At 37.5% G+C, this 20,471-nt stretch overlaps 1 protein-coding gene across 28 annotated transcripts in view; it reads left to right on the top strand.

Annotated features, from left to right (window-relative positions):
- The window catches only part of TRDN (triadin), a 286,138-nt gene that overhangs the window by 168,757 nt on the left and 96,910 nt on the right, over positions 1-20,471 (top strand). For all 28 annotated transcript variants that reach the window (XM_081941060.1, XM_081941056.1, XM_081941059.1 and 25 more), the window contains 2 exons: positions 16,505-16,540; positions 18,767-18,823. In XM_081941060.1, the coding sequence (XP_081797186.1) occupies positions 16,505-16,540; positions 18,767-18,823 (93 nt within the window). The remainder of the gene's footprint in view (positions 1-16,504; positions 16,541-18,766; positions 18,824-20,471) is intronic.

The following is a 20,471-nucleotide window of genomic DNA, read 5'->3' as shown; positions in this document are numbered from 1 at the left end:
TTCCAATACACAAACCACCAGCCTCCGAGTAGCAGTGTTATTGTTGCAATCTTCTTTGTTTCTTTTTGTATCTTTTTTGTATTTCAGGTTTTTTTTTTAAAAAAAGTCCAATTCTTGAATGAGTTAGAAGAGCACCCACAGTAATGAAAGAGGAGAATTTTAGTCCATAGGTTACAAAGAATAATAAAAGAAAAAAATAGAAGAAGAAAACTTAATCCATTCATTTTAAAAGGCTTGCATAAATTCCATCCATGAACATAGCATTTAAAAAGTAAGATAACCCACTATCCAAAACCATTCCAAACTTAATTCCGCCACTTATTTCTTCTGTTCTCCAATTTAAATTAATTTTAAGTTTTTTATAGGCAGCCTCTTTTAAAACAGTAAAAATTCCTCACCAGCTACAAACACTTTCTCTTTCCGTATCCTTCCATTTGGAGCCGCCCCGACTTCATCAGCCTAATGGCTGGATTTTTTGTCACCAGCTTGAAGAACTTCTCTTGGATCGATCAGGGACTTTGTGATGTCCCTGAATCAGCAAGACGTATTCTTCCTGTTCACCGTCTTTGCGGGACGGTTTACGTCCGTTTGGACCACCCAGTGGTAAAAGTATCAACGGCGATCTCAGAGCATTGAGATCGCATGTCATCTCATCGCAACATTGGCTCCTCCTCTCCTGGTCTAGAAGTATTGAGTTAGGAAAGGAATTAATATACACCAAAACAGCCACTGGTAAAAGAAGTGATATCTTCCAAAGTTAGGGTAAAATGCCTTGTTTCTGATTTTTCTCTCTTCTGTCTTAGGTAGCTAAGGTGGTCTTTTAATTATATGACTTTTTAAAAATTATATCTTATGATATATAGACATATAACATTAAATGATAAATTCAGCATCTAGTGTACAGGTATGGCATGTATCTCTGAAGGTGCATTTATTAACTCACTCAACCATACAAAATTGCAAATGCTGAAATGTGGACTGATCTTCATGTGAACTTGTGCATGAAGGCAATGGGCAGGTTTAAGAGACCCAGGGAAGCAACAAATAGTATCAGAAATAAGTGGGAGATATTCTATGCTGCTCCAAATTATATTACTATTTAAATATATGACCAGGTTTAACCAACAGACCTGTTCATTTTCTAAAACTATCACCTTAACATCTTTTTAGTGTGAAATTTTAATGGATCCATTTTAAGGAGTTTCATAAAATGATTGGCAGATGATTGGTAGACAGAAATTTTCTGCAGGCATCATTAATATGCAAAATGTAAACCAACAACTTAGCAGATATAAACATTATGCTAAAAGACTTGCCTGTAGCTGAAATGTGTCTCAATAGTAGTTGCAATTTTACTGTACGCAGGTTGTCTTAATCTGTGAGAAAAACCTAGTGGTTAGATTCAAAAAAAATTACTACCAGTTCTGTGGGCATGGCTTGGTGGGCGTGGTGTGGCTTGGTGGTGTGGCTTAGTGGGCATGGCAGGGGAAGGATACTGCAAAATCCCCATTCCCTTCCTACCCCACTAACCTGCTTTTCAGCTCCGTTCTCCTGTTCAGGGCAACAAAAGAAGATCAGCTGGGAGACTGGGAGGCAACAGGGGCGGGGCCAGCCTATTTGCCAGTTCTCTGAACTACTCAAAATTTCTGCTACCAGTTCTCCAGAACCTGTCAGAACTGGCTGAAAAAACACCCCAAAGAACTGACCCTGCCTGCCCTAAAAAAAGATACAAGGGAAAAAAGATCACCTACCTACAATTATTGCATAGAACCCATATCCCCTTTCTTGTCAACGAAGGTTGCCAAATCCCATTGAAATAAAACATCAAGTATATATGCATTTATTCCATACTCTAAAAAAGGACAAGACCAGAACAAAAATTTAATTGTTATTTGAATTAATAGTTATTGATCAAAATTGTCTGAAAAATAAAATATCTCATATATAAAATTTATGGAACCACATTTGCACGTATGATCACCAATCATTCTCTTTCACCCAAGCTTTTCTCTCCCACCCCTCAGAGATACATATAAACACTTAAAGTGAGAGACTGCAAATATCTGGGATTAGTAAGTATCAAGCTAGATAGGCTTCTTCCTTCTGAGTTTGTTGTGGATTCCTCTCATTTTGTGTAGGCTGTTGCTCTGTTAGGAATGACCTTGTTTAATTCATCTTATTTTTGCACAATGGAATGGATACTTGGAAAAAACTTGAACTACGACGCCTACAGTCTCACCTAAGCATAGTACACAAAATTATTCTGTTACAATGTCCTACCTGTCAATGACTTCTTAAGCTTCAACCACAGTACATGGGCAAACAATAGATACAAACTTAAGGTAAACCGCTCCAAATGGGATTACAGAAAATATGGCTTCAGCAATAGAGTGATCAATGCCTGTAATGCTCTACCTGACTCCATTGTTACTCCCTGTAACCACCATAGCTTTAGCCTTAAACTGTCTATCATGGACCTCACACCATTCCTAAGAGGTCTTTAAGGGGCCGTGCATAAGCGCACCAGCATGCCTACCGTCCCTTTCCTACTGTCCCCATTTATTTGTACTCATTTCATCTGCTCATATCCATGTTTATACTTATGCCTGTTATCTTGTACATGTTTGACAAAACAAACAAACAAACAAACAAACAAATAAAAGAGACTCTAGAAGTACTGAGCTAGGAAGGGAATTAATAAGAGCCTTTGTATTGGGCTACAGATATCAATAAATCCCTAATAAATCCCTTTGATTTCAGTAATTCTTATGTGCATGCATACACATGGTACTCCAAATGCTGGTCAACAGGACTTTCCTCTCGTAGTTTTCCATATACAGAAAGTAAATGTCTGTAATGGAGCCTGTTTCATCCATGGAGACATTTCATTGATGAAAGAGATTGACTTTATTGAGACCTCATTCGTATAGTTAGAGGAGGGTCTCCACCACAGACACACATTTTCTGCCCAAGAAAGGTTGACAAGAAGACAATTCTTCTTCTGTCTCTGAAATGGCAGTACAGTAGCTGCTCTTTGACCCCCTCCCCGCATCCTCTGCCTCAGTTTCAGTCACTTGCTGAAAGCATTTAGCTTTTCATCTTTCAACTGAATCTTTCTTTGTTTCCATATTCTCAGTAATTGCAAATCAGAAATAAATATTTGAAGAAGAAAACATTGTGTTCCATCCAGAACACTTTCACCTCCTCTGTAAAAAGAACAAACAAAACAAAAATGTGGGAGCTGATCATTTTGCTCTGCTGTACCCACACAAAGAAATACTGTATAATGGCATTCTTATGATGCATCTCTTGAGCAAGGTGGAATATTCAGTACTGCTCTAGAAAGAGCTCTTTTATATTTCAAGAGAGTTAGAGCTTGCAAATATGATCTGGATACGTCGAAAAGCCATTTCCTTAATAGATTGCTTAACGGAAACCAAGTTTTAATAGCAGCTGCGGTAAAGGGCCAACAAGACAGAACCTTGAACTAATGACTTTCATCAAGCTGCTCTCATGTCAATAATTAAATATCCTAAGCCAAATTTGTGTCTAAATGGAAAGAAGAGCAATTGATTTCAATTTTTAGAACTCAGCCTAGAAGTTGGCAAAAAAAAAAAGCTATAAAATAACTGAACGATGAGTTTAAATCATGAGAATGTCAAGGCTGAAGATTAAAATTATGACTTTTTGTAAGGAGAAGGCATTAAAAATTTAATGTTCTGCAAAATTGTAAACTGGCAAATATTATTGTTGGATTGTCTGTGTTTCTGATTACTGAAGACCCATGACCAAACATTTGAAAAGTCTATATTTGTCCATTGAGCTGATTATTCAAATACCATATATGAGACACATGCTATTTATAGAGCACAGTTACTGCTCTATTACAGTAATTTACTATTTGCTTTTTTAAGAATCCAATTTGGAAAATGTCCTTATTGTCTTCTTGCACTTACTTTTGTCTGGGATAGAACTGTAGCATCTCTTTTGTACAATGATAATAGCTTTTTGTAGCCAATCTGGGTACATGATAGACTGAAGGTGTTAAGAATTCAGCAATGTCATTAACATATAGATGAAAGTGAAAAGAAGCTAGGATATTCCTTGCTTTTGCGGGATCGCATCCTGCCCCATACATCCCTTCGGCCGATCCGCTCTCACAGGTATCCTGCCCCATACATCCCATCCCCATAGATCCCTTTGGCCGATCCGCTCTCACAGGGAGGGACACCTCCGGGTGCCGTCCACTAGGCAGTGCCAGCGGGCGGTGCCCAGGAGCAGGGCCTTCTCTGTGATGGGCCCGACCCTCTGGAATGACCTCCCCCCCGATATCAGAATAACCACCGATCTCTGCTCCTTCCGTAAGAAGCTTAAGACCCACCTGTTCAATTTAGCTGGCCTGGCCTAGTCGCAGTTTAGTCCCTCAAGTCTGTATTTTAAATTTTTAGGGGTGGGTTTTTAGGTTGTTTTTAATTTTTATCACTTTGTACAGCCTATTGTTTAATTCGATTTTATGGGAATTTAAGGATATTTATTTTTGTATACAGTTTTTTATTGAGATGTCTGTACACCGCCCCGAGTCCCTTCGGGGAGAGGGGACGGTCTATAAATCTAATAAAACTTAAACTTAAACTTTTGTCTCTTTCTAAAGGTACCGAATCTGAAGGACCTCAAACCTATCAAAAATTATCTGTTGTGGAGGAGGCCTAGTATTTCATGGGGAAAATGAAGTAGTTTGTTTGGGTTTTTTGCATAATAATTTGCTACTTAATATAATTTTATAGCCCTTATTTCAGAATAATAATCCTCTCAAGGCATCTTTAAAGGAATTGAAGAATTGTAAATAAAAATACAATAACTGTTACTGAAAAACAAATAAAAGATCTTTCCAATAAGGCATTTTATGACAATGCTGTCTCTGCTGAGGCAGAGTTGTTTGGGGTGATGTTTGTTGACCCAACTTCCTTATCTGGTTAGAACAATTAATCTGGTTAGAACAATTAATCAGTGGAACCGCTTGCCTCCAGAAGTTGTGAATGCCCCAACACTGGAAGTCTTTAAGAAGATGTTGGATAGTTATTTGTCTGAGACGGTATAGGTTTTCCTGCCTAGGCAGGGGGTTGGACTAGAAAACCTGCAAGGTCCCTTCCAACTCTACTATTGTATTGTATTATTGTATCTTTCTAGAGGTCCTTTCCACAGGGAAAACAGTTCTGTAGGGTATATGTTGGGAAGAAGGATCCAACTGAGAAAACTTTTATGATGCTTATTGCTCATCTCCATTCCTGAATTTATGGCAATCACTCTGGCAAGGGAATAGGGAAAGAGCTTAACTGAGCAGCTTTGGAGAATACTTGTCCAATGTACTTTGAAGCTGAAGTGTTGTCATTTGAATTGTTATGATTCCCTCCCCCCCCCCCCCTTCTATGCTAACTGATAAACACTCTTCTGCGATCATTGGAAGCAATTAGTTTTCTTCCTTAGAACATTTAACACATTCTAATTCAATAGGTTATATCAAAGGAATTATCCACAGTGTTCCTACCTATCTGAAACCTTATTTGCTCATAAGCCTCCATAACTCTGTTTTCAGTTAACACTGTTAATTAGCTCAGTTAATAAATACAAGTCCATCAGCTAATATAAAGATTAAAAAGTTATGGAAGATTTTGCTGTTATTAGAAACATTCAAGTGTGTTAGCTAAAATGTCTGCTGTTTCATTGACCTTAGCACCAGAGTCAAATAATAATGATGGAGTGTTGCATAAATTAATCAAAGGCAATAATGTGCTCCAGAATCATACATATATTCCTCAATAAGCCTATTAATTATACAAAAAGGCATAATTAATAAACAAATCCACTAGTCTAGGAAAAAGTTATTAATGTTTGCCAGCTTGCTATTCTGCCTTAAATGAAATTTTCATTAATTAAAATTTTGAGCAGGGTATTCATTTAATACTGAATTAATGCTACTATGTTTGTGCTAAATTACTCTCAGTTGATGTATGGTTGTTGATATTTCAAATTGCTCACCCCCACATGGTCTTCTCTTTATTCTTAAACAATTGCATAACGTATGACACAAAATCTAGGATATTCATCTTTTGCAGCTAATTTTGCTGTAAGTGTAGGGTTATGGACCATTGCAAACACTCTTCTTCTTCTAAAGACAAGTTCATTCTAAAGCAGTTGCTGTTGATTGTTTAATTTTCATGCTGGCAGTCACATGAAAAGGAGATGTCACTGTACACCACAGAAGCAAATAGGGCCATCTCAGTTGCTGCAGGGTGCTGATATCCTGGGGAAATGAATGATACTCTAACTTCCCTAATTAAAGTGGGCTGCATCACTTGACGGGAATGTTTTCTGCATATGTTTCTGCATGTAAATACCACCGTCACCACCTCAACACTGGCACGTAGGAAGTGGAATGTCATTTCACTTTGCAGAGCTGTATCAAATGGCCTTTTGACTGAAAGCTCAACTGCTTCCTAAGCAACCTGATTGCATTTCACACACACACACACACACCAACACTCATTGATAATGTTTAGATAAATTTTGATCCATTCATCTTCCTCCATTGGGGCATAAAGTTCCTAGTCATAAAATTTCAGCACCGGCCTAACTTCATATGGTCACTGATTGAGGCAGTGGGTAAGTGAAGACTTAGCCTTATACCCTCACTTATACACTTTGTAAGTATCTGCTTTTGACCAGATTTTTTTCAATAGAATGTATGTAAACATTGACTAGGTATCATCAAATTGATTTCTGAGATCATAAGAACAGCAGCCTCCTCCTCTGTTAACTGGGGGAGTAGCGATCAGGCAGAGGCATCTAAAACCATTAAATATTATGGATTGTCTTCTTTTAAGTGTACAGCGTCAAAACAACTTAAGAAATCAGTTGATATCATATGTATTTAAATATATCAGGATCAAACTAAAGGCCTGCATCCTTCAATTATTTGGTCAGGTAAGTTTCTATAAAACCTACCTTTTTTTGTCAAAGAGGTTCTTTTATAGGTAGTTCTCACTTACCTACTACTTCAATCAGTGATCATTTGAAGTTATAACAGTGCTGAAATGTTATGACTAATGCCCACATTTATGACTTTCAGAGTGTTCCTTTGTCATGTAATTGACATTACAGTCAATATGTGTTCTGTTGTTTTTTGACAATTTAAATAACATAATCAGATAACTGGTTAAATTCTCAAGTTTTAACTTGACTACTTGCATTATTCTGAACCACATTCTGGGGAAAATATTTTCTAAATATTATTTTCATTTATTAGATTTATAATCTACATTTTCTCCGGGAATTTAGTTTACATATCTTTCATTTCATTTGGATAACAGTTCTGTGACTAGACTGGCCTGAAAAAAAAATGTTTAGTCCATAGGCATCCAGTGAATTACCGTGGTGAAAGTAGAATAAACCTGTGTTTCCCCATTCTTAATCTAACATCACACTATTCCTTACCCCTGCAACTTTACCCTTCCAGGTTCCAATATTATGTTGTTGTTGTTTTTTTAAAAAAACTAATTTAGTTGTAATATTTCTTTATAAGAATAGGTTAAGAACTGTAGAAGTGCTTCACAGTTTTTTTCTACTCTCTATGGCCATTTTATTTGTCATTTTATTTAGCTATAATTTCCAGTTACCATTAATGGAATTCTACAAAGTTATCTGGTTCTGAACAATCCAGCAAATCTCAAGTACTGTTCAAATTTTCATTTTTATTATTAACAGTGACTCCTTCTTGTAAAGAAGTTCTTAATAAATTATCCAAGATGAAATCCTCTTAATGGATTTCATATCTGGATTACTTGATAACCTATCTAAGAATAATCTCCGTGAAACCACAGAAGCCCACTTGGGAAAGGCTGTTCATGTTTATAATATTCTGCTTTAAAATAAGCTGGTCATTTCAATTTGACATTTTATAATAGTCTGAAGCTATGTTGTCACAAATTATTATTGCAAAGATCGAGTGTAATCTAGAAATCTGTTAAAGTAAGCAGCGTCAAAAGATTTGAAACCCAAATCCTCTTATGCTGTGAATAAGTTATAATGAACAGCCATAAGGAATCCAGTGTCTTTTATTTGTTGGCGGACATGCACAATCAGAATAGATGTGACAGGCGGGATGTGAAGAGCTAAACTTCTGGCATGGAATGAAGATCTTTCATTATGCTTTTTTCATGATCAAACCAAGTTTGTTGCTTTAATGAGGCAGCTTGGGATATAATACATGAAATCAATAATTATTGCATATTCTTTTTCAGATGCTTAATAAGCATGGTAAAAGCTGCAATACATTTGAACAGAATATTTAATGAGTGCTGAAAAATCCTGACAAATAAATTAGTTAATTGCAAATGGAAAAAAAAGGAGACAAAATACCATAATCAGATATTATTTGCTCTCTTCCTCATCTATACTAAAGCAGAAGGATATGCCTTTGCTGTTGCAAACTGAAACCTTCACTAAGGAAGGCTCCTGTCCAGATTTATCTGGATAGGAAGATGAGTGGCATATAAATGTAGTAAATAAAAAATAGACAAATCGTTTATAAATGTAACTTGAAGTAAGGCCTATCAAAAAGTAATGGGGGTTACTTCTATGTAGCTCCATAGACAGTTGGCCAAATTGGGGATTTTGCAGTTGAAAGAGAAGAACCCAATGCATTGATGTTGACTTCAATCAGCCGTCTCTTGAAGATAAGCCTTATACTGACATTACTTAGGACAAATATAGCTGGCATGCTAAGAATAGTACAACCTCCCATTTACTTTTTAAACAATTAAATCAAGTTAGATTTCATCAGCTGTCTTTACTTGCTAATCAGTTGTACTTTCTTTGAACTCCTTGCCTAAAGTATGTGACATTAACACTATGCATACCCTCCAGTTAGAAAAAAAGATGCAAGTGTTTGTGACCAAGAACTTTTTCCATGCAAAGGAAATTTAGTGAGCCACAGTTCTTGATGATAAAGATAATTGTATTTACTGCCTGGTGTCCTCAATGTTTTGCAGCTGGTGGCATTTTATATTATAGAAAACAAAGGGACAGGATTAACAATCCAGTTTAAGGCTGGGATAGGGGAAGTTCTCAATATTTTGAATATATTCAAATAAAAGTCTGTGTCATTTGGGTAAAAATGAGGTTTGCTAATACCCACAGTAGAAGATAGACAGGTTGTAATTCAGGTTGTAAGTCACTTCTGTATTGTAAAATTAATATTATGTAATGGATATGTGAGAGGAGCAATGACAAAAGCTTGTCACTTCTAAAACTTTAGCATTCACACGAAAGAGAACCAAATGTATGGGGAATGGAGAACAGGTTTTTCCAAGCTTCTGTGCTACTTCTTATGCAAGGGAAAAATGAAGCAAAGTGACTGTTAATGTACACATGTATTGAGTCATCCAAGAATAAATTATGAAGCCTGAAAACAGATGCTGGCGCTCTAATGACACAAAGAAAGATGCTTTGTATGCACCACTGTGTATTAGAAAGCATCACTTTTGAAGATTTTGCACAACTTTACTAATATGCCCAGAAGCATTGGAAATCTCCCTCTTAGTGTATGTGCATGGGTATGTGTGACCAACTAAGTGAAAGTGTAAGTGCAAAAGCTATAATTAAAGAAAAAGATTTTGGGGTAAATTTATTAAGAGCTGCTAGAACCAATACTACAAATTCTCTAACAGACGTGTCTCAGAATGAGGCAGATATAATAAGAATAGCCTTATTGTACGATCCAATCTGAGTCGGTCACTAGGACCAGAAATTTGTTCTTCCAAGCTTTCAGACTTGTGCTGGATCCCATTGTCAGGGAACGTCTCAGTTGCCAGGACGTTCTGTTCTATGCATAATATTTATGTGGTGTCTGGCTGTATGTGACTTTGAATTGTTGATTGGGGTGTTGATAGCTGGCTATTAAATCATAGATTGTTGATTCCTTGTGCTGCTGTGTCCTCAGCTCCTAAGTACTTGGTAAGCTGGTAATAAATCAGCATTCCTGTTGAGTGGCAAGGGTACTATTTCTCAGGTTTCAATTAATTCTCCATATGTTTTTGTCTCTGCTCAGCCAACAATCTTAGTAGCTGCAAAAGTGAATGCATGTCATTGTTCATTGCAGGCTACTAATAAGGTTGAGTCTCCTCTTCTAACAGCTCACTCATGTTCTTTAATTTGGTGGTTAACTTCCACCCTACCTGTCCTACATAATCACAAGGGCAATCCATGCAGGAAATCCAGTAAATTTCTCCTACTTCCAACCAATCTTTGTGCTACATGATTTTTTTCTCCTATGGTAGCTTCTGGGTGGTGGGCAATACCCACTTTCAGATCTTAGAGACTGTGTTCTACTGCTTCTGAAATCTTTTTGATGTATGGCTTCAAATGTCCAGTTTTAAATCTGTTATTATCGATCTAAGCAGATACACATTCAGAATCCTATTTTATCTTAGCTTTCCTTCAATTCCTCGACCTACTGATGAAAATTGGCTTAATGATAATTATAATTCAGTACATCTGGCTGGTTCCGGTTTGGAAATGGTTGTTTCACAGGATCCCAGCAACTCTTGGTGTGTGAATTTTGATTCATAGCAATTGGAGGTGCTTTGAAAATTTGATAGAATAGATTTAATTTTAATTCATTCTTGGCTTTGGTTAGATAATTACTAGGCTATTAGTTCCTTGAGTAGGGATAAAGCACAGTTACCTAGTACTTGACATCTGATGCCCATACTTTCTGAGACAAGGCTGTATTAAGAATTGTCTCTTATTGCTTAAAATACTCCAATGAAAACCTGTTTTTTCAGAGAGCTTATGCCACCTGCTGCAGCTTTTATTTTAACACATTGGAACATTTTGCTAGGGGGCAGCAAATGGAACATTAAGTACCATCCATGCATGATGTATTGGTTTAAAAGCAGGAAATGATTTCACACATATGGCTGACATACTGTATCTAGAAACCTTCTGCTTATTCAGTGTCTTGGAAGCCCCAAAGTCTATGTGCTTGTGTTAGTTTTCTACATCTACGTAAGTGGAAACCCTGGTCTTTAGATGTTGAATAGAGAATTGGAAATGCCTTGGTTAGCTTACATTTACCAGGTGAGTTCTCAACTAAAATAAAGCAAATTGTTCATTAGCAAATATGTCCTCTGAATGCACTGAGACTATTTTTTCTGAGCAAACATTGTTCTGAGCAAACTATCCACCCATGAAATCAATTCCATGATATGTCTCAAGTACAGAATCACATGTTGATAAAACACTTGAATTCCTCTATCCCTTCTGCCCATTTACTGAAATATATTATGTACTGATTTTTTTAATTCTAGCAAGCCTGATTTTTTTAGATGACCAGACAGTCCAGCCTAGATGTGTTGAGACTATAGGTTTCCAAATTCCTAGAACTAACCTCTATAACTTTATAGAGATTGGAGAAGATTGGCCTATACCAGGGGTGTGAAACTCAAGGCCCAGGGGCCAGATCTGGCCTGCGGGGTGCTTAGATCTAGTCCATGGGGCTGTCCTGGAAACAGTGAAGGACTCGCTCACAGTGCCTCTTCCAGCAAAAATGGAGCTTGAGAGGGTTCTGTGCGGCCGTCCTGAGCTCTGTTTTCACTGGCAGAGGGTTGCAGGAGGCCATCGCAGTCGAAAACGGAGCTTGCAAGGGCTGCAGGCTGCATACCCCAACTCTGTTTTTGCTGGCAGAGGAAGAAGTCTATCGCAGCCGAAACGGAGCTTGGGAGCCCATTTTTTTTCTAGCAGAGCACTCAGGCCATCACAGGCTCCCCCGACATGAGTGACATTGAGCTGGCCATGCCCACCCTGCCCATTCAATCCTGTCTCCCCAAAGTCAAACACAACCTTGACGTGGCCCTCAATGAAATTGAGTTTGACACTCCTGTCTTACACTATAAACAGCTGGTCATCAAAATTAAATCTGTCTTTTTTTTTTCAAACAAAAGTTTTATTGGTTTTTTTTTCAAGTATTTTGGGGAAAAGGGTACATAAATGTGGGAGTAAAAATTTTGACAGCTACATCATACGGAAGGTGGTACTTCCCCGGAATCTTACATCTCTTTCATGTTTTATATATATCATAATATCATTGTTACATTTATATTAGCAGTTATTTTACTCAATTCTTTAGCATCTTCAACCATATTTTATATCACTTCTACATTTCATTATATTAGCAATTGCAATATGTTTTTAATTCATTTCTGTGACCTAAGTTTCAATACTGTCTCCTCTCCCCTGTCTGTTGGCTGAGCCAAGGCTCCCCACCCTTTCGTGTCTTGTGCGCCGTCTCTTGTTTCACCTAGGAGGTCTTTGTGTTTTTCCATGAAGGCTTCTGCCTCCACCACTGTATTAATTCTCACTCTGGCCCACTCCCAAAAGATCAACAGGCCTTCTGGAATTAACCATCGAAACCAGATATTTTTTTCATATAACTTTTTAGTTATAAAGAGGAATTTCTTCCTCTTATCTCTTATTCTTTTTGGTATCTGTTTCAAAATGGTTATTTCTTTGTTCTTATATCTTAGAGTTTCCCCCCTTTGAACTCCTAGAATCTCATCTCTTGTAGTTTTTCTGAAAAATTTAACATGAACCTCCCTTGGAACATTGTGTATTCTGGCATATGCTGAGTTGATTCTATATATCAGGTCAATATCCCACCCCAGCTGTTGCCTATCCCTTTTGGTATAGTCTGCTAACATTGTTATCATAATCTCTCTTAGGTCCTCACACTCTGTTTCAGGTATATTTTGAAACCTAAGAAAAAGAGACATCCTTTCAAATTCCATTTTTTCCAAATAGCTCTCAAACCCAACACTTTTTTTTGTAAAGCCTTCATCTCTTCCCCCACCCCTACAGCATTCTCCTCCAAAGCATTTATTTTTTGACTATTTTGTACAGTCTGTTGTTGATTCTGTCTGAGTTCTTCCTTTAAGTTCACCAACTGCTTTTTTATTTTGTCCTGTCCCTTTAAGAGTGTCTGAAACATTTGATGAAATGTGTCTTGAGATGATTGTTCTTTCTCAGGGGCTTTTGGTTGCAAAAAGGAAGTTAATTGCATTTGCGAGAGAATCGGGCTTGAAGCAGCAGACGATGGAGCCGATGCTGGCTTGGGTGGGGGCTTTTTTGGAAGCATTTCAAAGTTCAAGAAAAGTTATAATTCAAAGCAGGAAAAGAAATGGCGTCTGTAGGGATGCACCGCTGGGCGGGACCAGGAGGCAGGCAAAGTCTAGTGTGGGATATCGATCTTCAAAACAGCTCCCCTCTGATTATATTCAATTTTCCCCAATCCAAGGGATTGTATAAAGAGATTCCTCTAGGGTTCACCCAGGTTTTATAATTCCAGCGCAAAACATTTTTCAATGACGGCAGTTCATTTGTAACAACAACACGAGCGCGGGATGAAACGCCATTTTGGCTCAGCCTTCCCCAGGGAACGGAGAACAGTCATTTAGAAAGTTTATTCATAACTTTTAAGGTTGACACACTTTCTTTCTTCCGCAATTGTTAAAGAAGGTCATTAGTCCATTGCTTGAAAAAAGTGAATGTCAAAGGATTTTTTTCTCCCCAATTCTCTCTTTGTAAGAGAGATAGTTTAAAGCCACTTTTCCGAGAAGGTGGGGAGAAAAAAACCCCCTCTCCAATCTTAGCACTTCGTGGAGATCAAAGAGTCTTAAGAATACTGCTAATCCATTTAGCTAATTGTTCAAAGGGAGTAGAAAAAAGACCCCGGGGAGGGTTCCCTCCTCACCGCATTTCTGCTGTTGCCTTCAAGTAAAGCATTTTCTTCCGATCTCCTCCGGACGAAAGTGCGCTTGGCAAGCACCCCCCCCCCAAAAAGCCTCCCAGTGCCTAGGGCAAAGCCAGCAGCCCCCCTGCAACCGCCGCTGCTCCAGGGTGCTCCAGCGAGCCGCCCCCTCGGCAAGACGCCCCTACAGGGCATCTTGTGCCCCCCCTTGACCAGGGGGGGCCTACCGGGATGGCGAGCGGTGGACAGCATGTCCGTCGTCCACAGAAACAGGAAGTAGAATCAAAATTAAATCTGTCTTTGATTACAGTGTCCCTTACATAGGTATGGAGAGAACTATTTGTTCAACTGTTCTCATCCTTTCCCCCCTCCACGATTCTATCAACATTGACTCCATATTTAATATTCCTAAGACATATCTACCTTGTTTTCTGATAAAAATACCCAACTGTTGTTATTTTTTGTTGGTAACTGCCTTTTGTTTATTACCACATATGTTCCATTTGGTGGATTTAGTTCTTTATAAAAAAAATCACCTTGTTCTCTATGACCATCCGTAGTCCCGAAAACATAGTCTTCCTTTTATTGAATATAACCTTCCTTTTATTGAAAACTTATGCCTTGCATATGTAAAAATTCATTCCTGAAATTATTCACAAACCCAGCAAGCAGTCCTCTGAATCCCATAGAGGTTTGCAAAACTGGTTCAGTATCATTTGTGCTGTGTCTATGCATTATGTAAATCAGTGATGTTCAATATAGGGAATAATACTTCATCATTAACCATAACGAAGAAGATTGCTTGTTTGCCTAAGGAAACTGAGAACAATCTAAAAACTTGCTCTGGACCCTGATTTTCTCTGGGCAAAGTTGCTGTGGTTTTCACAATGCTCCAGCTTTGTGATTGGAAGATTGTGAATAGTGGAGGCAGTATCAGAGTCACTCCAGATTTTGCCTGAAGTATGTTAATGGAGTCATGACCCACATTTTGAGATTCCCTAGTGTATTTCATTAGGGACCTTAGCAGAAAACTGGTGGAGGAATTGCTGTGAATATTGTATAAAGAACTAATCGCATAGTTCTTTATTCAAGAAGTAACTATGAATGAATAGGAAAAGGGAGTAGGAAAAAAAACAATTCTTCACCAGAGCTTTGTTTCTTGTTTTAACCTTTTTAATATATTACTAGGTGAAAATAAATACATATGAATCAATTCCTCATTTGATAATCCTTAAACATTGGAATGTTTGAAAAACAAGCTACGCTTGAAACAGAACTGGACAAATCTTCTCTATGAGAAAGCTATTTGAGTAAAAGAACATTCTTATCTAAAACATAAAGAAATAATCCCAATGTATCAGAACTTTTGTAATGGAGCATGTTGTAGATCACATCTGTTGTTGAACATAATGTTGCCGGTGAGTTCGGGTTTTATAGCTTCCAGTAATAGCAGATAATTGTGATAAATGATTCATATCAACTACAAGCGACAGTTTTTAAAATTTCCATATCTGGCAACCATAAAGCATTTATGAATGCTTCAATAGACCTCCATGACCGAAAACAGCTTTATGATTAATTTCATCTCGGTGTGGTAATTAGCAGGGTTTGAAGCAATTCCTGGAAAAGAGGCTGATAGAGGCGGAAGATTAACCCACAAACTGTTTTTTCCAGAGCAAAGGACAATGTACATATACCCAATAATGCACGAGGTTCTTCTGGAAACTTCTAGGCTTTTTATGACCTCAGAGGAAAGAAAAGGGTCTTACAAAAATGGCACATGAGTCCTAAAGAGCAGAAATCAGAGCAGTTTGGTGGGATAATACACATATAAATGGAAGCTGGCCTTGAAAAATGCTAGAAGGTGTTTTGTCTGAAATAGCTCTCATTGCCTTTTATTCTAGTTACCGCAGAAGGGCAAAAATGCAAATACTTCAAAGTAAAGTTTTTAGCGAAAGTCAGTTTGATCTAGTGGTCAAGTCATCAAGCTAGAAACCAGGAGACTGTGAGTTCTAGGCATGAAAGCTGGCTAGGTGCAGAGGTGGTATTCAGCAGGTTCTGACCAGTTCTGGAGAATTGGTAGCGAAATGTTTCAGTAGTTTGGAAAACCGGTAAATGCCACCTCTGACTGGCCCCGCCCCATCCATTCTCTGCCTCCCAAGTCCCAGCTGATTGGAAGGAAATGGGGATTTTGCAATAACCTTCCCCAGGAGTGGGGAGTGAATGGGGATTTTACAGTATCCTTCCCCTGAAGCGGCATGGGAATGGAGATTTTAGAGTATCCTTCCCCTGCCATGCCCACCAAGCCACGCCCACAGAACCAGTAGTAAAAAAAATTGAATCCCACCATTGGCTAGGTGACCTTGGGCCAGTACATCTCCCTCAGGACAACCCACCTCACATGACAATATGAGGAAGAAAGAGCATTAGGTATATTCAATGCCTTGGGTTATTTATAAAAATAATAAAGCAAGGGTAAATAAATTATTATTTTATTTAAAATTATTTCATATCCCAGGGTTGCATTCTGGCATTCAAATTAGAACACCCATCATTTAGAAAGCTTAGGGTGCAGCTTGAGAAATATATTTTTATCTTTTGTGATGATGAAATAAATGGTTAGCTTGTGGTGCATATGTGAAAGCCTTTAGCAGTGCTAACTGCTAATAAGTAACAGTACAATTTTATAATGTATTCTTACAGACACAAAAGAAGTCGTTTCCATCAAAGACCTGAAAAGTGAGTCTTATTTTTCTAATTATGCTCTTACCCTTGTTTATTTTATTTCACCCTTATTAGTTTTTGCTTTGATACATCCAATTATGCGTATTGAAGTATATCATTTTATACATTCTTTTTTTGGGTGAAAGGTGTCTTGTACTCAATAGGATTTACATCTGGGTAGATCTGCAGAGAACTGTGCTGTAAAATTGTATGAAAATGCAAATATGGATAGAATGACACCATTTATAATTTTAAACTGACATGTTTAGACTTAGCAGTTTCTTCTATTCTGAATCAATTCACACTGCATTTTCAGTTTTCCATTCCCATTTGTGACTGACAGTTATTTCTTCCCTTCTCCATTTTCTTTTTCTTTTTTTAAATTACATCTTGAAAAAGCAGATAGGGATTGAAATGTCAACTGTGATCTCAGCTGAGTATTTCTCAGTGGCCATGAGTTAGATAGAAGAGTTCATGAATCTGGTTCCTATATAATAAGATCTGAAGACTCTTAGTCCTTGAATAATGAATACAAGTTTCTGGCAGGAAAAATGGAACTCATCATTATTGTTTCTGTTTCTGGGAAAGTGATGCAGGAAACAAAGAATCCTGCATTATTTAGCCAGGTAAAATGTGGCCTAAAATTGCCCATGCCACCTTAAAATGAAAGCTGAAGAGCTTTCCGCTGTGTGTAGGAAGTCCTTGGACCTATGACTACAACTGGGTCATAATTTCCATAATTTCCATCCTAAACGAGGCAGCTGTTAGGTGAGTTTCATCCCATTTCACAACCTTTTTTAAAACTATGGTTAAGAGAATCACAGTCATTAAGCATTAATCTGGCTTCCATCATTGGCTTTACTTGTGCAAAGCCAGCTGGGAAGGTCACAAATAGTGATCCCACGATCCCAAGATGCTGGACAGCCATAAATACATGCCAATTGTCAAGTGTTCAAATTATCACATGGCTACAGGGATGATGCAATGAAAAGTGTGAGGACTGGTCATAAGTAACCCTTTTTCAGTGCCACTGTAACATTGAACAGTCCCTAAACAAATGGTTGTAAATCGAGGATCCCCCTGTGTTCTTCTGCTGAATTGCAGAAGGGATCCAGGTACTTACGGAAGAAAGAAAAAAGGCAAATACATCTGAAAGGAGGGCTACTCGTTTCAGATCTTTTCCAGCATATTGCAGTTATGTTATTCTCACTGTGCTTCTATAGCACCTCTAAAGCCCAAATACAACTCAGTATCACACGTTTCTCATTTGGGGATCAGAGGGAATCATGCTCTTCCACAGGTGTAAGTATTCCAATTGTGGCATTAAGTTCCCGGGAAGTAGATGCATGAATAAAGGGAAGACTTTGGATCATCAAAAGCAGGAAATATATATATGAATACTTAAGAACCCCCCCCCCCAGCAAAAGGTCATCACAGGAAAGATAAAATACAAATATGACTGCTCTTTCTTGTTGATGCTGTTTTCAATTTGGGTAGCAGGTGCTGAAACGTACAGTTTTGATGGACAATTCTGATCCTTCAGCATGGCATTTTCCTCCCTAGGAAAATGGATGCCGCAGTCCATCATGCCCCTGACATAAACAATCATAGTTCAATATTCTCTTCTGAGTAGCACTTATCTTCTGCATCAGGAGTGTCTGATTATTTTCTTGTCAAACAGGCATGTTTTGCACAGAGACAGACTGTGATCTGACTCTAATCACACGTAGCCCCGTTGACCTGAAGTGGGGATGGGTATTCCCATTTATCATAAAAGATGGGTCAAACACAATCCAGATTGTTCATTGTTTGCACGCGTACAATGTATCACTGAGCTAGTGTCACTGAGCTGTGGCAATAACCTGTTTTGTTTTACTTTGGAGGAGGAGAGCACAGATCTAGAGACGTTAGTTACCTTCAGGGAGAATGTTATTCCAGCTATGCCTTCTTATGCAAATCAAGTGTGGTTTGTGAAATGACTATTAAATTGTGATGCTGAGTTGTATAATACAAAAATCTACATTTGTTAATATTAGTAATTATCACTTGATTTCAAATTCTCCCTCTGTTTTTGACTTAATAGCATTCCAAAAAACAACTTATTTTAATTATCTTCTCTTTTTTCCTTATGAGAAGGGTACTAAGGGCAATATTTTTTTTCCTATTTGTTTCCCCATCTTATTTATTTATTTTGTTATGGCATGCCCTGTTATGATTGCTTTAATTTTTTCTCGTTTCAAGAGCCAGCAAAAACTTCTACATCCCCCCAGCCAGTTTCTGTAAAAGTGGCAACAACAGGTAAATAATTCAATTATTTTCTCTTGCTTTGTTTTCAGGATTATTTAATCATCGTTTTGGGCAGCATGCATTTCTTTTTTTTTATTATTATTCTTTTATTTCATTGCCCCAGAGTGCCATCTGTTGGTTCAGATGAGTAGGAACTCTTTTTGTTCTCTGAAAATAAAAACAATGTAGTGGGTTCTCTGCCAATTTGACAAAACCATACATAATCATTTACAAGCCACAATAATTGGATTCACTCATTGTGTTAACTCAAAACTAAGCACACTACACTGCTCTGTGGCTTAGCCACGAGGAGCGAACCTTGCAAATCTCAGAAGGAAAGCTTTTCTTCACAGAAGATGATCAGTATCTAATTGCTGGGGGTGAAATTTCTTGAAACAAGGGCCACTGGAAGGCAAGCTCAGTGGATATTCACTGCATTTCTGTAAAATACTTGGCCATGTTTGCAAATATAGACATAGATGAAAGCCTTCCTGAAAAGGAATACATTGGGGGGGGGGCGGGGGGGAGTTGAAGCAAAAAATATTTTTACTGGCTTACCTCAGGTTTGTTCCTTTTTTCAGAAGATCATCCCATATTTAATGTTATATAGTCATTCTTTACCTGTTTTTGTGGAAAACCCAACAACTTGGATTACCTGGTTACAAATTTTCTACTATAATAAGACATTTGGTATTTCTACTCTGAATGCTTCACTATGATAAAAATTATTTCTAAAGTTGAATCTAGAGGCATGAATAAGCTTCTGTAAATCAGTGTCCTTCTTTAGCCACTTTTTTTAGAAAAGAGGAGGGACATGACGGAAAGTAAAAAAAAGAGAATAATTTTCTTCAATAGTTTTTGGTTTGATTCTGTGCCCCACAAGTCTGGGCATCAAATAGATGACCCCAATTAAAGGAAAATCTTATCCTTTAAAAAAATCTGTATAGAGTAAGTGAAAGGAAGAAACAGATGCTGAAGGTATAATATAGTTATCCTAAGGCAACAGATTATTCAAATAGTCCCACAAGAAAATGATTTTGTAAATTGTTCCTCCAATTACAGTGACTCAGTTCATTGCAGATGACTTCAAATATCCTCTTCACAATGTCTAAATCCTCATTTATCCATTTTAAATAGCATCATTCCTTTGTAAAGAATATCTACATTAAAAGGCATTCATGAGAGTACATTCATTGCTCTGCAGAATGATGACATCCACTAACAAAAATGACATTATAAAGTAATTGCTCATTCTTAAAAACAAACCCACTTTTTTTGCAGATATTTTTAACATCCCAGTTTGCCCAGCTCCCTGAAATATTCAAGTAATAACCAAGCCCAGTTTTGCTTGTTTCTCTGAAAAGTAAGCTACATACTGCCATCTGCTGAAACAAACTTGTAATATTCATCAGAAAAATATTTTGATTTTTTTACAAATTGTTTATGTCAATATTGCAACAATTGCTGAAAATGCTTATGGGGCTGAATTATTCTAAAAATAATGTGTTGTCTGAAAAAATATTTTACTAAAACACAGAGCTTTTGTTGAAACTATATAGTAAAATATATGAATGACTGAACAGCTTCAAATGTGAAAGGATTAATGTTTAGGTGAATTCCAGCATGAATTCAAAAGTCAGAGTGATCATAAAAAATCTGG

The sequence above is a fragment of the Natrix helvetica genome (assembly GCF_964273705.1).
Source record: "Natrix helvetica genome assembly, chromosome: 2".
NCBI classification, from domain to species: domain Eukaryota; kingdom Metazoa; phylum Chordata; class Lepidosauria; order Squamata; family Natricidae; genus Natrix; species Natrix helvetica.
This window is presented reverse-complemented; position numbering and strand designations above follow the sequence as displayed.